This window comes from Corylus avellana, chromosome ca9 (assembly GCF_901000735.1).
Source record: "Corylus avellana chromosome ca9, CavTom2PMs-1.0".
NCBI lineage: Eukaryota > Viridiplantae > Streptophyta > Magnoliopsida > Fagales > Betulaceae > Corylus > Corylus avellana.
The window spans coordinates 17,929,071-17,945,111 of NC_081549.1; the positions used below are offsets into that span (position 1 = coordinate 17,929,071).

Here is a 16,041-nt window from a genome sequence, read left to right on the forward strand (position 1 = left end):
TTCAATCTGTCACAGGCTTACGGACATGAGACATGCACAGATAAAAGCACAAACTCAGGGATTGAAATCCCATTAAATATCATTGTCCGGATTGAGATCTCTTACAATTCTCTTTAAATTTAAGATTTTTAAATTTATAATTCTCGGCCGTTCATCTCATCTAAACTTATAAAATAAGCCATGTTTTAGCAATGAAAAGCTACCCTCAAGGAATTTAATAAGTCATGTTTCTTTATTAAATGCTGAAACATGACTTATTTTAGACACTTAAAGGAGATGAACGGCCGAGATTTATGAATTTAAAAATCTCAAATTTAAAGGGAATTCTAAGAGATTTCAATCCATTTACAATACGTTTTTTCTAAATAAATTAACTGTCCGAACTATAACAGCAAAGCTTAAAAAAATAAATAAATAATTTTTAAGAAGTAGTTATTGGTAGCTGAACTACCCAGAGAGATGATCAGGGGTGACCAAATCACTTGGGCCACCCTAGCTGACCAGTGTGGGGGTGGCCACTCCCTTCCTTGCATGAGATTTCAAGGCGGAACTAAGTGTATGGTGGGGTACTTCCCGCCCCCGAAATTTTAAAACTTTTCCTAATTTTTTTTTCTTCTCATATTTACTTTTTAAAATTAATTTTTTACTCTACAAATATTCTTTTCAATTTTGTCCCCAAACCTAAATTTTTAATTCTTGCCTTGATACTTTGATAGTGTATATATAATTATATACAGAGAGGGAGAGAAAGCCCGGGTAAAAATGTAAAATCATAAATTTAAATTTTGAAAGAAGTAGAGGAAGTAACCAAAACTAAAAGAAAAATAGAGATGTCGTTTTGTGGGTATTGCTTTCACAGTTTCACGTGTTGTTCCAGAGTTGTCATCGTTCTCCTTCACATCTATTTGAAATCTTCTGACTTTCACAACGGACAAAATACCAAAACAGTATGCATGCAGACATTCAAATTACAATTGAGATCCTTCCAATCGGAGAAAAATTAGAGATTCTTCGATGGTTAATCGTGGCCTTTTATTTTAAATTTAATGGTCTATAAAGGATTCGGCTTACATGCTGTTATCTGTAGTTTATTCAACGGTTAAGATTAAATTTTTTAAAATATTTATTCATTTTATCTCTCCTATTAAAAGCTTTTAAAAGTAAGTCAACTTTAAGATTCAATCTTGACCATTGATTAAACTACAGTTTAATAAACAGCATGTAAGTCGGATCTGTCTATAAAATGCCAGTTGCTTTTGTATAACCGAGGCATTAAATGCTGATTTTTATTTTACCGAGGTTTAAATAATTTTATAGACTATTGAATTTAAAATGAAAAGTCACAATTAACAATTGGAGAATTTTTAATTTCTCCCCAATTGGAGGGAATCCGGATCCTTCTAGGCCCTAATGAATTTTAAACAATTATTCAAAATGGATGTTCTTGCATGGTGTGATCTCAATTTCTCAATTTGTGGTGGGACCAGAAAGTTTTGCTCCGAGGGACTCAAAATTATGGTATTCACATAATTAACACCCACAAACAGGGGCTGAACTAAAAAAACTTTTAATTGTAAGGGGTAAAAAATTAATTAGAAGGTAGTGCTTCCCATTCACATACCTATGAAAGCCAAAGAAAATGAAAAGATTTGCTATATTTGTTAGTGTGTTTTGTGTTTTGATTTTATAGAAAGTTGAAAAAAGTACAGTTGGTGGGGATTTACGTTTGAAAAAAGTATTGTCTATAAGGTCCATTTAAGAAGACTGTTAGGTAAATCCTAGCGAGTGGGCCGGTTTTAACTGGCCCACTGTTTACTCCTAGTTTTAATGTTATCTTTAGCCACTTGCTTTTTATATAAAATTGTATAAATATTATTAAAGAATTATGGGTAAAGTCTACTTAACCCTCTCAAACTATCACTCCAATTACAATATACTTTTCAAACTATCAATTACGACAATTTACCCCCAAAATTACCAAAACAATGACAACGTACCCCTCAATACTAGCAAAATGGCGAAATTACCCCTATAGAATGTTCAATAAGACAAAATTACCCTTAAAAATTTGAAAAAAAAAAATTTAATTTTAGTATTTTAGTATTTTATTTTACTAATGGTAATTTCATCATTTTGTTAAAATTATGGGTACATTATCATTATTTTGGTAGTTTGAGGGGTAAATTGTCGCAATTGATAGTTTGGGAGATAGATTGTCATTGGGGTAGTAGTTTGAAGGGGTTAAGTGGACTTTACCCAAGAATTATCATATACTTGTAGTCAAGTTTCACATCCCCTATATATATATATATATTATTATTATTTTGACATGTCACAAGGGAATATTTTATATAAATGCATGCCAAAAAAACAACATTATTATGGAAAAAAAAACAGCTGCTTAAGCATTTGATAATAACTTAAAGTATAATTGAAGTTTAGAGGATTGCTAGGGAATGAAATTTTTTTATTTTTTGTAGTTTTTTAAGTGTGTTAAAAGCTATATGGCATGCTGGCTGGAATTTCATTTCATGTAGGCCATGGTGCACTTATCATCTGTAATTACCAATCAATTTTGCTGGGAAATTGGAAAACATTGAAGTTAATCTTTCATGGAAAAGAGTGGGTACATTATCATGAGTTGAGTTGTATTGCACTCAAAGAAATGGCTTGGGACACCCTTTATTTGAATTTTGCACTACTAATACATACATCTACCTACCTACCTACCTCCCTCCCATAGTAAATATTGTATGCAGGAGCTTAAAGCACACTCATTGTCATTTCACTGGACCACTTCTCTGTTTGTTTTTTTTTTTAGTATTAACTGTGTGGACCACTTCATCTTTTATCAATTGGAGCCCTTTTGAGTGTGCTAAAGATTATAAATAGATTTTTTCATGTTCCAGGAAATATTATACTGTTTAAATAGAAATAATTTGATTTTGTGAAAATTTCAATTTTCTTTGTGGAGTTGTGTGTGTTTTTATTTATTGGGCTTGGGCTGGTTTTGATAAAAATTTCACAATTCCAGACTTCTAGTTATCAAGTGTGGGCTGAGATAGATAAGAGCATAGGCCTTTTTTCTTTCTTTAATTTCCTCCCTTCAGTCCACCTACATGAGCGTGGGCTTTGGGCTTTGGCTTGCTTTTATTCACTAGGGGTGTTCAGGCAGATCGTTAAAAAATAACTCCGCATTCGCTGTCTGCATTGGTTAGAGCATTCTCAATGGAGGAACCAAATTATACTTTTATCTAAAATGGCTAATCAGATTTATAAAAAAAATCCTCACATTGGATTAGCCGAAAAAAATACAAAATTGATATTTTATTAGATTAGCCAACAAAAATGCTACATGTAGCGGCACTTTTCTCATGAGCCATTTTATTTTTTTATTGTTTTTTTCACCTGTTTTTTCTTTTCCCACAACTTTCTCCTGCTATTTTTCGTCCACATCTCTCTTTTTCCAAAATTTTCTCCTATTATTTCTCTCTTCACATTTCTTTTTTCTCAAAAGTTGAAAAATATGATATTTAGGAAAAATACAATCCTTATAAAAAAAATAATATGATATAGATAAAAGTATAGTTAATCGGATGTAAGAGGCATTTACATATTCATTAGCTAAACTAGATAAAATGAGTTTTGATGAATCATTTTGCATAAAAAATTGGCTCCTCCATTGGAAATGCTCTTACAAACGGCTTTTCAGCCGTTAACACCAGTGAACAAATATCATATAATGTTATCTGCACATATGCGGACGAATAGCGAAATATGAGTAAGCGAAGACAGATTGTTTTGTCTCCACCTAAGCACATATATAAAATAATAATTGTCTTATTAAGACTTTATTTATGTGTTTTTCTCGCGATTAGTATTAGCTAATTTGGCTTGGTGATTTTTTTTTTTTTTGTTTTTAACGATTTGGCTTGGTGTTTTGAAATGTCACTAAAACACTATTTCAGTGGAAGGAGGTAGAAGCGAAACTACTGAAAAGCCCCCCTGAAAAGCCCCCCTGAAAAGCTGTCCACTGTGAAGCTAAGCAAGGGTAACATCGTCAATTACATGGTGCAAATGAAAAGACGGAAAACACCCAAAAAAATCTTCCACTCTTTACAAGTTAGGAAGGACAAAACAGTAATTAAATTATTTGAAAGACAAAAACACCCATATCAATTCTTAAATCTTACTGATGATTTAAAAGGGCAAAACCGTAAAATTATATATCTTTAAGTAAAGATTTGTTGAACAATTTTTTTTTAAAACTAAACCATACGACGTTGTATTACACTTAAACCATTTAAAAATAAAAATAAAAAATTAATTGAAGGCAAAACTTAGGGGTGTAAGCGAGCTAATAAAACTCGACAACTCGTTTGATACCCGCTTGATTAAACTCGAGCTCGACATTGTACAAGCCCACTTGTTACTGTTGAAATCCGCTCGATTAGTTAGTGATACATACTCGATTCGCTCGATCAAACTCAATGGGAACTCATGAGCTCGACTCGTTTAAGACTCGAACCGGCTCATTAGCACTACTTGTTAACTCGTTCATATATATATATATATATATATATATATATATATATATGTATATTAGTAATTAAATAATATATGTTATATGAATAATTTAATATTTATGTGTATGTACTAGTTGACATACTAACTAGTTAGTTCATAAATTAACATATTATCTAGTTAATTAATATAGATCAACTAAATATAGTTAAGTACATGTTACTCAATACTTCTATGTATATTACTTATTTTATTATACACGTGTGTGTTATATATTAGTATGGGATAAATGCAAAATTAGTCATTGTGGTTGGCCTAATTTACAAATCAATTATGTTTTAATTAATTAGGCTTTTAGGTTAGAGTTGTGTTCAATTATATATATTAATGTACTCTTGGTAAAAATTTCATAACTATTTTATCTCCCAACAAATGGTATCAGAGCCATGGTTACTTTCCTGGGATAAGTATCTGGATGCGTCCGGTTTAGAGTTGTGTCCACCTTCCGCAACTCTTGACGCAAGGCACTCTTGGAAATGGAAAAAGACTCACAAGCGAGGGGGAATTAGGTTAATGTGAAGAGACTCAGAAGTGAGGGAGAGATTGTTATAAATGCACTTGTGAGTGTTGTGTCCCACATTGAGAAAATATATAAGAAAATAGTGCTTAATATACCTAAGTGGACCTTAGCCCATTAGCTTAGGCTTTTGGGCTATAATTGTATTCAATCATGTATATTAATGTACTCTTGGTAAAAACTCCATAACCGCTTTATCTCCCAACAAATGGTATCAGAGCTATGGTTACTTCCCTGGGACGGGTGTCTGGATGCGTCGGGTTTAGAGTTGTGTCTTCACCCGCAACTCGGGTTTAGAGTTGTGTCCGCCTTCCGTAGTATTGGGTGGTCTTGAGCCTTTCTCAACCCCAAAAGCTAGCTCAAGAGGTGAAGTTTTCCCTCACACTTATAAAATGACCATCAACCCCTTCCACAATCGATTGTTGGGATTACCCCAACAATCTTCCCCTCACACATCGGGCCTTAGGTCGGAGCAACGCTAACCCGTTTCTCCCGTAGACTGTTGGTCCGAGACTTGTTGGTAAACCTAGGCTCTAATACCAGTGTTGGGTGGTCTTAAACCTTTCTCAACCTTAAAAGCTAGTTCAAGAGGTGAGATTTTCTCTTACACTTATAAAGTGACCACCAACCTCTTCCACAACCGATGTGGGATAACTACAACAATCTTCCCCCAACGACAACCTGTGTTGGCTGGTCTTGGGCCTTTCTCAACCCCAAAAGCTAGCTCAAAAAGTGAGGCTTTCCCTCACACTTATAAAATGACCACTAGCCCCTTCCACAAACGATTGTTGGGATAACCCCAACAATCTTCCCCTCACACATCGGGCCTTGGGTTGGAGCAGCGTTAACCCGTTTCTCCCGTAGACTGTTGGTCCGAAACTTGTTGGTAAACTTGGGCTCTGATACCAGTGTTGGGTGGTCTTAGACCTCTCTCAACCTCAAAAGCTAGTTCAAGAGGTGAGACTTTCTCTCACACTTATAAAATGACCACCAACCCATTCCACAACCGATGTGGGATAACTACAACAATCTTCCCCTCACACATTGGGTCCTGGGTCGGAGCAACGACAACCTGTTTCTCTCGTAGACTATTGGGCCGAGACTTGTTGGTAAACTTAGGCTCTAATACCAGTATTGGGTGGTCTTAGGCCTCTCTCAACCTTAAAAGCTAGCTCAAGAGGTGAGGCTTTCCTTCACACTTATAAAGTGACCATTCGTCCCTTTCCACAACCGATATGGGATAACCTCAACATTTTACTTGTTATTGGAATCTGTTAATGAAGTCAATTTAGATGACCGAATCTTTGGCTTAATAAAGTGACAAAAAAATCTCATCATGGGTTCTTGTCTTAATCAACATGGAAACTAAGAGTATATACCATGCCATAGAATTCATATGTTTGTTGATCTCCATAGAGTTATGTTTCCCTAAAGAACAACTTAGTAGATATCATGCTAAATCCTTCGGGGAAGAAACGAATTAGAGTAGATATCATGCCTAATTCATTGCTTAGGGAGATCTATAGCTTAAGGAATAGATACCATACCCTTAGGTTGACAAGCATTAAATATACCGTATGATTAGAATATTAGTGTATTATTATCTTGATTAGTCTGATTAATGGTGGATATCAAAACCCTAATCCTTTTTAGTCTTAGGTTATCTTTCATTTTATCCTTTTATTTCAATTTTATTTGTGACAATCTGTTTTTAAATAGGAAATCAGTTCTAAGCATAATTTACCAATAACCGTGGGAATGATTTCGTATTTGCCTACTATATTATCGTTTTGATCTTGTGCACTTGCGAGTAAAACGTTCAGAGTATTCGCCTATTAATTTAAGTGGGTATTTGGCACAACAGGATGCAGGGCCGAAATTTAAGAGGTGATAATTACCACCTGATGCCTATAAAAGGGAAGCCCCAGTTCATAAATTGGTAATGACAATTCTCTCTTAAGCTCTCATTGTGCTTATATTTTCTCTCTAACCAAATCACTGACTTAGGCATCAGAGCTATCTCCCGCCGGCACATCACTGGTAGCTCTGATCCTACTCTTCCTTCTTTTGCAGTCCAACAATTCCTTGGTCATACAGTCCTCGGTCATTCTGTCATTGAGCCATCCAACGATTCCTCAATTATCGTGTCACTTGTCATTCCAATTATCTCTCGTAAAGCATGCCACGTCACTCTTGAAAAACTGTCATTAACAGTTTTGCGCCGTTTGTGGAAACTCAATATTCATCAGTTCTTACCATTTACAATCCAAGATGGTGCAAAAACGTTTATACCCCATCCAGGATGTTCATGCCAGCGTGGCTGGGACATCCAATAATCCTTTTTTTTTTTTTTTTTTTTTTTTGTAACTATTAACTGTATGGACCACTTCATCTTTATCAATTGGGGAAAGATTATAATAGATTTTGTGAACATTTTCATTTTCTTTCTGGAGTTATGTGTGTTTTTATTTATTGGGCTTGGGCTGGTTTTTATAAAACTACACAATTCTAATTATCAAGTGTGGGAGATAGATAGGAGCATTGGCCTTTTTTTTCTTTTTTTCTTTTTTTTTTTCCTCCCTTCAGTTCACCTACATGAGCATGGGCTTTGAGCTCGTTGGCTTGCTCCTATCCACTAGTGGTGTTCAGGTGGATACTTAAAAATCACTCTGCATTCGCTCTTTGTTCGTCTGCATGGGTTACCGGCAGAATTCTAGTCATCAACTCCTGCGGGCGAATACCATATCCGCTATTCGCGCATATGTGGGTGAATAACAGAATATGGGCAAGTAGAGTCGGATTGTTTTGTCTCCACCCCTATGTGTCTATATATAGACTTTATTTATGTGTGTTTCATGTATTTAGTATTGGCTAATTTGGCTTGGTGATTTTGAAATGTTACTAAAATGCTAAATTGACATTATGTGTCCACTATCTAGCTATGAACATTATTTCAAGACAATTAAAGTCAATTCATATGTTTTTTTTTTTTTACTTCTATTGTCCAAAGTTTATAAATAGATGTATTTTTTTTCATATTAGAATTCAACTTATAAATACTTGTATTGTCCAATTTTTACAATTCAATTTGTATTTTCATATTACAGTTAACAAGTGTATTTAGTTCAAAATTTGGATTAAGTCCATCTAAAAAAGCTCATAAAAAGTTTTTAAAAAACACGCCCATATGAATTTAGTCCATAGTTAGAAAAAATAAAATAAAATAAAATTCCCAAAACCCTAAAAGAAGCCCATAAAAAGTCGAAAAAAAAAAAAAAAAAAAACTTAAAATGCAAAGCAAATGTTACGGGCAGTTAGTACCAAAAAAAACAAAGAAAAAAAAAAAGAGAAAGAAGAAGTCCGCCCGTATGGGCAGATTCCACCCACCCTAAACTGGGCGAGCAGTTACTAATATCTACCATCTACAAAATTAAAATGCAAATGCAGAATAAAAGGTATTATGGGCTCGTAATATGCAGTCCTACTATCCATATTTATTCCTTCTCCAAATGATATTGGGCTCATTGACAATCAAGCATTGGCCTTAGGCTACGTTCAATAGGCTCTCATGGGCATTGGTCTCATTGTTTGTTTACGAATCCCTTGCTGGGTTTCCCAAAGCATGTTTACTTTACCACTATATTGGTCTTTAAAAAAAAAAAAAAAACTTTTTTTTTTTTTTTTTCTACAAATGGTAATGGGTTCATCGGCTTGACAATTGGGCCTTGGTATGTGTAACGATTTGTATTGTGAAAAATATATGGAATATGGTTTTTTTTTTTAACCTCTTGGATGAAATGTGAAACATTGAACTTGAACAATTTGAAAGGAAAAGAAAAGTAACATGCCCTATTACATTCATCTGTCAATATGCAATCATATATAAATGGATGGGACAATCTACTTATGCAGAAAAAGGTATAATAAACATTCACGGAATGTGTATAATTAAACTCTAAGTACAATCATAACAAAAGGATGTATGTGTCCCATCTCATAATTCGTATTGGTTTTTAAATTTCTTCTTATGCCAAAGATAAGGAGTGGGGGAGCTATTATGATCATGGTTAAAAAAATTGGAGTATAATCGTTTAATTGGTTCAGCTTAATATAAAATCATTTTAAAAGTTTTTGACGTATTGGTTAAGTAAACAATCAATTGTGTCGAAGTATATGTGTAAGGTTTAGGATTTAGGATATGGGTGTTCTACTTTGTGATTGGATCATGAACATATAATTGAGAAGGTTCGTTGGGTTTTAAATAGCTTGTAAAAATAGAAGATTAATCATATCATACGGCATTTAAATGGTGCAAGCCAATGTCTAGTGAAGGAAAACTTATCTTTTAAGTGAAACAGAGTCTTATTGAGAAAGTTTTCCATTGTATCTTTGATATCATTTCTATAGAACGTTATGCTTAAGATGATTTCCTAATAATAGATCCACTCGATTTCTTAACAAAAATAATAATAATAAATAAAACTTATAATACATAAATATAATAGAATTCTCATAAATCATAATCATGTAAGAGAAATCAATGCAAATCGACTGCCAAGTTGTGCTGTACATAGAAAAGGACTAGAATGAATTGTGTTACAATGTCCACCGACCTATAATTATCTGTTTTTATTCTATGTAATAATGTAAGTTATAAATATCTGTGTATCCTCCATTTATATAGCTACAAATAACGCACCATATATGCCGCTAGCATTAACCACACGTGTCTTGTCAATAAACAAGCGATCCTCTACGATCCATCCATCTTCATCATCCATTGTGGGCCCATCTCTCCCGTCTATCGCAATCACCCATACGATTATGACACGTGCGGTGCAATAGCAGCTACGTCTTGGTGAATGATCATACTATCAGGTACAGCCCATCTTGACCAGAACCTCCCACAGCCGTTGGATCTCTCCGTAGATATCGTCTGTGGGTAGCGGAAACCTGCAGCAGGGACACGTGTTCCTCTTCCTCAGCCACGGCAAAATGCACATCCAATGAAACAAGTGCTCGCATGGCAACTCACACACGTCCCTCCCTTCTCTCATCTCCTCCTTACATATCACACACTCCACTCCGCGCCCTCTCACCTCCACCGACGGCAGTGACACCACCGCCGCCGGGGAGGCCGCCACCTTCCCGCCGCCATCGCCGCCACAGTAACTCATTTCGCTGACAAACTTCCAGCACCTCACCGCCGTTTCAATGTACGGAATCAAGACCGACCCACTACAGAACCCAATGCCAGAGAGCGTCAGCATGGCGTCACACCAGAGCTCGCTCAGAGTTTCGCGCCATTTGGTGGGAGATGTTTCCAGAGCTTCTGGGTTGTGTTGTCGGATTTCGCAGAGTAGGAGGAGGAGTAAAACTGCATCGAGGTCTCGTTGTTTGACGGCGGTTGAAGGTAGAGGAGGTGGCGGTTGTTTGGGGTGGAAGTGGCGCGTGAGATGGCGGAGGGCGGAGAGGAGGTGGCGGGCAATAAGGAGAGTCTTGTGTGGGAGGGAGAGGGAGTGGAGGTGGTGGAGGGTGAGGGAGAAGAGGATCGGGGAGGAAAGGATGGCTGAGAGGCGGTGGTGGTGGTGGCGGATATCTGAGAGTATCGAGAGGGTGAGATCTGAGAGGTGGGGAGGAGAAAGAGTGGAGAGTGCAGCCATGATGGCGGTGGTTTCTGTCATCATGGGATCGTGTGCTCGGACTTCACTTTAGGGAAGAGGGGGTGGAAGTTTGAGGAATGAGTGGAATATATGTGGCTTTTTATGGGTTTGACTGCCACTGTTGGAATTTTGTGTTTTATTTTAATGGCAAATTGTGCTCTTTATTTTTGGGATTGGAGGGGATGGACCAAGGGGATGACCAATTTGGTCTTCTTTTCTTTTGATAGGTACCAAATCCAATGAAATCTCTTTAGTTGAAAGCATTTATCAAATATTTAGTTGAAAACTCTTTGCTAAGAGAATAGGAATCAATATATAAAAAAATGAGTTGATCTCAATTTTGCAATTGAGAGACCTTGTAAAAAGAGAAAGAAAGACAAGCATAAAGTGTCTTGTTGAGGTTGAGTAGAGAGTCGATGCTTAAGTTAGTATTTATTTAGAAGAAGGAAATGAGTTAAGAGATAGTATAAGAAAAATAGCTTTATGTTAGAATTGAATGTAATCTCTTAATGTTCCTCTTCCCATTTCTTTTATGGAGCCTTTACTCACACTTTTTTTAGCCACCGAGAATAAAGGGGTGTTGACAGTCTAAGCATTTGTGTATCTGTTTATTTTGGTCAGGCTAGGTTCAATCAACCTATAAGGCTCACTAAAGATGGACCTACTTGGGCCGACTAAATGGACTAAAGAGGCTCGCTTCTTGAGGACTTATTCTATAGTACACCAATGAAAAATAAGAATTAATTCTCACTAGATAGACGGTATTTAATCAAAGTGAAAATCATTCTTATTTTGCCTTTTTTTCTCATTAGAGAAACTTCCTAATCTCTCTTTCTCTCTTCTTTTTGGTTAGCTGTTGTACTATTACCTCTTTAAAAAAAAAATGTAAAATGATCGTGTGACCCCAATGCGTCAAGATCGAAAGGCATGGCAATGAGCCACGTTGAGGCAGCGTACAACACGATATTTGTTATCTACAGCCTCAAATTCAATCAGTCCTTTTGACTTTGAAATGTGTAGTTTCTGTCTGTTTCCAAATTAATGCTTTGATGAATAATATGTTTGTAATAAGATCCTAAAAGCTTAATCATTGTTTTTAATAGTAATTAACCATAAAACTTGAAGAAAATATCAAATTACACATGTCAAAGTTCGAACATAATCTTTTTTTAAAATAAATCATCGATTATCTCAAAAGATTTTTTACAAAAAAAAAACAGTAAATTCAATTATTTAATTAATATTCTAACAAATATTTTAAGAAACGAACTAATTTACAGGAAAATAAAAGAAAATGTATTTTATGTTGAGTTAGGGGGATTTGTTTTTGATATGTGGAACCCGCGTATTGGGTTGGAATGTAGGGTTTTTGTCCACAAGTAAGCGTCCAGTTCAACAATGTTTTCTTTTCATTATCTCTAATAAAGGAAGGCCTAGTTGTAAGGGGAAATAAAACAAGCAGAAAGAGAAAGAAACAACGTTGGCCCATCCATGGCTTGTTCCTTGTGTCCCCAGCAAACTAAACTAGCAATGATGCGAGGCTGGTGGAAACTGGCAATCACAAGCTGTAACCTGCGCTTGTTACGGCCTTTTGTCCACTCTTCACATTTACATCCACCGCCATCATATCTTCGATGATTATTTTATTTATTTGGAGTTCCACCAACTTGTTTGTGTTTACAAGCTAGATGAGTAGCATCAAGATCATATAGATGTGAAGGAAAAAGGGTAAAGTAAAGTCTCAACATTTCTATATCATTATATTCATGCATAGATATAATGTAATTTCTATAATATATAGCACTAGAAGTGTAAAGAGGAAGAAAGGATTTCCCAACCAAAAAAAAAAGGAAACGGTCAAAAGCCTCTCAATTAAAGTATAACGATGAGCCATGAACATTCTTGCACTTTGCTACTGATGTAACTAAGCAACCTCTGTAAAAAGTGCCGCCACAGTGCATCCAAAAGTTATTGTCAGCTGTCTAGACTTCAAAAAGTTTATACGCAGAACAATACTCAACAGAAAATGTCCATTTTCCAATTGCTTTTCACAAAACATATCATGCAGTGCTTTTTTTTATTATTCATAAAGGCATCAACCTGAGCTCACGCTTAGAAATTTATGCAGTAAACAATGGGGATCCAATGTTCTTGCATCTTTTTTCATCATATTGATATGGCATAAACAGAAATTCATTAACTGATAATCAGAGTCTGGATTCTAACCTCTAGAGTGGCTGAAGTAATTCCCGAAGAGCAGCAGTCTATAAATCACCAAGCATCAGCCACTTCAAAGGGCATTTAGCAAATTAGCACGCAGGAAGCTGAGATTGTCTCTCACTGATATTGCAAAATTTACCACATTAGAGGCATAAATTGCCAGTCAAGCACAGGCAATCCCTCTAATACGGACTTCATTTTGATTTTCAGGGTAGTCCTAGATCTGGCTCTCCTTGACCTCTGGGTTAGCTAGAAATTTTAAGTCTCATCAACATATTTTTGCAACCAAAGCTTTTTAGTTTTTAATGAAGGGTCAATCAAACAGGCCCCCTATGGAAGCCTCGCTCAGTGTTAAGAGTTCTCTGACTCGCTTATGAGATATGATATCAACAAATCGTTTCCTAAAAAAAAAAATATCCCTAAATTTTCTGGGAGCACCGCTTGTTACAACTTCTAAGCATCCATGCCAGGCCACAGAACTAATCTACACAAAAATGGAACACTTTAGAACTTCAATTCTGTCTACAATACTCCGAACTCCATACATTGCCACTGCTAAGTATCCAGGTGCTATATCGATTGGGTATCCAAATCAGAAGTTGAGCAAACAATGTGACTCACTTTGGCCTAATAATGCATGGTTGTACATTAAACCAGTCAGCGCAACCCTATTTTGAAATAATTTCTTCGATATTGATGATCTGGTGTCAACTACAAACACTTTCCTCATCTAACTCGTCCCTCAAAACATATCCTTCCTCTCTCATTAACCCAAGCAATCCTCCCAACATTTCATATATCTCTTCAGTTCTTCCATTTGATACATCCCTGGCTATGAAGCTTTGTAATCCTCCACTTGTTTCAATCCAACTACTGCCTGGGATCTTTTTCAACCCAATCCTCTTCATCCTTTCCCTGATCTTATCAGCTTCTTCCCATCTCCCAGCTTGAGAATACAAATTTGCCATAATAATGTAATTCCCAGTGTTTTCAGGCTCAATCTCAAACAAACGATCACTGATGAATCTACCTAGTTCAACATCACCAGAAACAGAAGCCCCATTGAGCAATGCACCCCAAACTTTAGCAGTCGGTTCAATTGGCATTTTAAAGACAAATTCTGCAGCTTCTGATAGTCTCCCGGCTCGGCTAAGAACACCTACCATGCAAGCATAGTGCTCAACTGATGGCTGTATGCCATACGTCGTAAACATGGTATCAAAGATCTTCCAAGCTTCTTCTACCACTCCAGAATGAGCACAAGCTGACAATACGGCTGTAAATGTTACCGGGTCTGGCCTAATCCCATTGTTTAGCATCTCGTTAAAAAGACAAAGAGTAATATTAGCATCTCCATGGGCTGCATATGCTGAGATTATTGCTGTCCAAATTATCAAGCTCCTACCTTTTGATTGATCAAAAACCCGTTGTGCCCCGTGAAGAAACCCTAATTTTGCATAAGTATCTATAATGGCAGTTGCAACATAAATATTGCAATCATACTTATTTCTAACAGCGTAAGCATGTATTTCATTCCCCCCTTTTAGGTTTGATAAGTATGAAATTGTAGGGAGAATACTCGAAAGTGTTACGGCATTTAACTTAAAACCACATGCCTGCATTTCTCGAACTAAATCTACAACTCCTTCATACCGGTTGTTCTGAACCAAACCTGAAATCACAGCATTCCATGTACTTAATCCAGGGTTTTTCATTTCTCGGAAAAGATCCATTGCTTTGTCAACAAAACCATGGACCATGTAACCTGAAATTATCGATCCATAGGTGACTTCATCCCTCTCACCCATCTCTTCAAATAATTCTCGTGCATAGTCCAAGCTACCACATTTTGCATACAACCCAATAATGGCATTACAAACCGAAACATCAATCTCAATTTGGCAGTCGTTTACTAATTGATGAACTTCCAGGCCAAGAATAAGGTCTGTCGACTGCCCACACGCCTGCAAGACACTGACAATTGTCATCCCATTGGGCCGCAAACCCGCTGAAACTAACATCTCTCTATACAATTCCTTACACTCCTGATAAAATCCAGCCTGAGAATACCCTGCTATCATTGAATTCCACGACACAATATCTCTCTCGGGCATCCTATTGAACACAGTCCTCGCCAAGCCAATCTCATCACATCTCGAGTAGTACGTAATCAAGGCATTGACAACAAAAATATCCGAGTCCAACCCACGTCGAAGAACAAAACAATGAACCTCCTTGGCCAACCTTGAATCAAAAGACAACGACGACAATGCCTTTAAAGCACACGAAATCGTATAACAATCCGGTTTCACATCCTTAAAACTAGAGGAAACCAGAGACGAAAAAAGTGTCAGCGTGTCGAAGTGCATATTCTGATGAGAGTAGCCAATGAGCAAAGCGTTCCAAGAGAATGTGTTTTTGCAGGGAATTTGATCGAACATGTGGCGGGCTTCACGAAGGTGATTTGATCTGGAGTAAAAAGTGACGAGCTTTGATCCGAGGAAGTTGTTGGGTATAACAGAGAAGAGGACGAGGCGGGCATGGAGCTGCTTGGCCTGGCGGACGAGGCTGTGGTCGGTGCAGTGCTGGATGAGGTAGCCATAAACGCCGTAGTCGAGGCCATTGGCTGCCAAGAGGCTTTGTAGGGATCGTTGGACGTAGCCGTTGGAGGTGGTTGGTATTTGAATGTTCAATGCCTTTGTGATCCTCATTCCTTACATTGTTGGTCTGTCTAACTCCTCCGGTGTTATCCAGGGTGCACTTGGTGCCCTGTTGAACGAGGGAGAAACTTTTGATTGCTCCATGCTTGGGTATAGGCGTTGAGACATACTGTCAAAATTTTGTAAACATATCAAAAATGGACCTAAAAACCAAACCCATAATGGTTGTGGGTTCATCTTGGTTCAGTTTATAAGGTTGGTCTATTCGGTGTTGATGGCCCAAGTCAAATGTTATTGTGTAGCTGGGCTTTAGACCATTAGCAAATAGTTGGTTCGATTTCAAAATTTATCACAGCTGGTATTTGAGGTAATCTAATTAACATATTTAGTCCCCCTG

The 16,041-nt window shown here is 36.7% G+C and overlaps 2 protein-coding genes across 2 annotated transcripts; both read right to left on the reverse strand.

Annotated features, from left to right (window-relative positions):
- Nucleotides 1-9,638: 9,638 nt before the first annotated feature.
- On the reverse strand, nt 9,639-10,855 carry LOC132161979 (E3 ubiquitin-protein ligase SGR9, amyloplastic). The gene has a single exon (XM_059572210.1). It carries the CDS (start codon nt 10,786-10,788, stop codon nt 9,976-9,978), a length of 813 nt encoding a protein of 270 aa, XP_059428193.1. The 5' UTR covers nt 10,789-10,855; the 3' UTR covers nt 9,639-9,975.
- Nucleotides 10,856-13,010: 2,155 nt separating this feature from the next.
- Nucleotides 13,011-15,846, reverse strand: LOC132192164 (pentatricopeptide repeat-containing protein At2g37310). The gene has a single exon (XM_059607417.1). It carries the CDS (start codon nt 15,693-15,695, stop codon nt 13,692-13,694), a length of 2,004 nt encoding a protein of 667 aa, XP_059463400.1. The 5' UTR covers nt 15,696-15,846; the 3' UTR covers nt 13,011-13,691.
- Between the last annotated feature and the right edge of the window lie 195 nt (nt 15,847-16,041).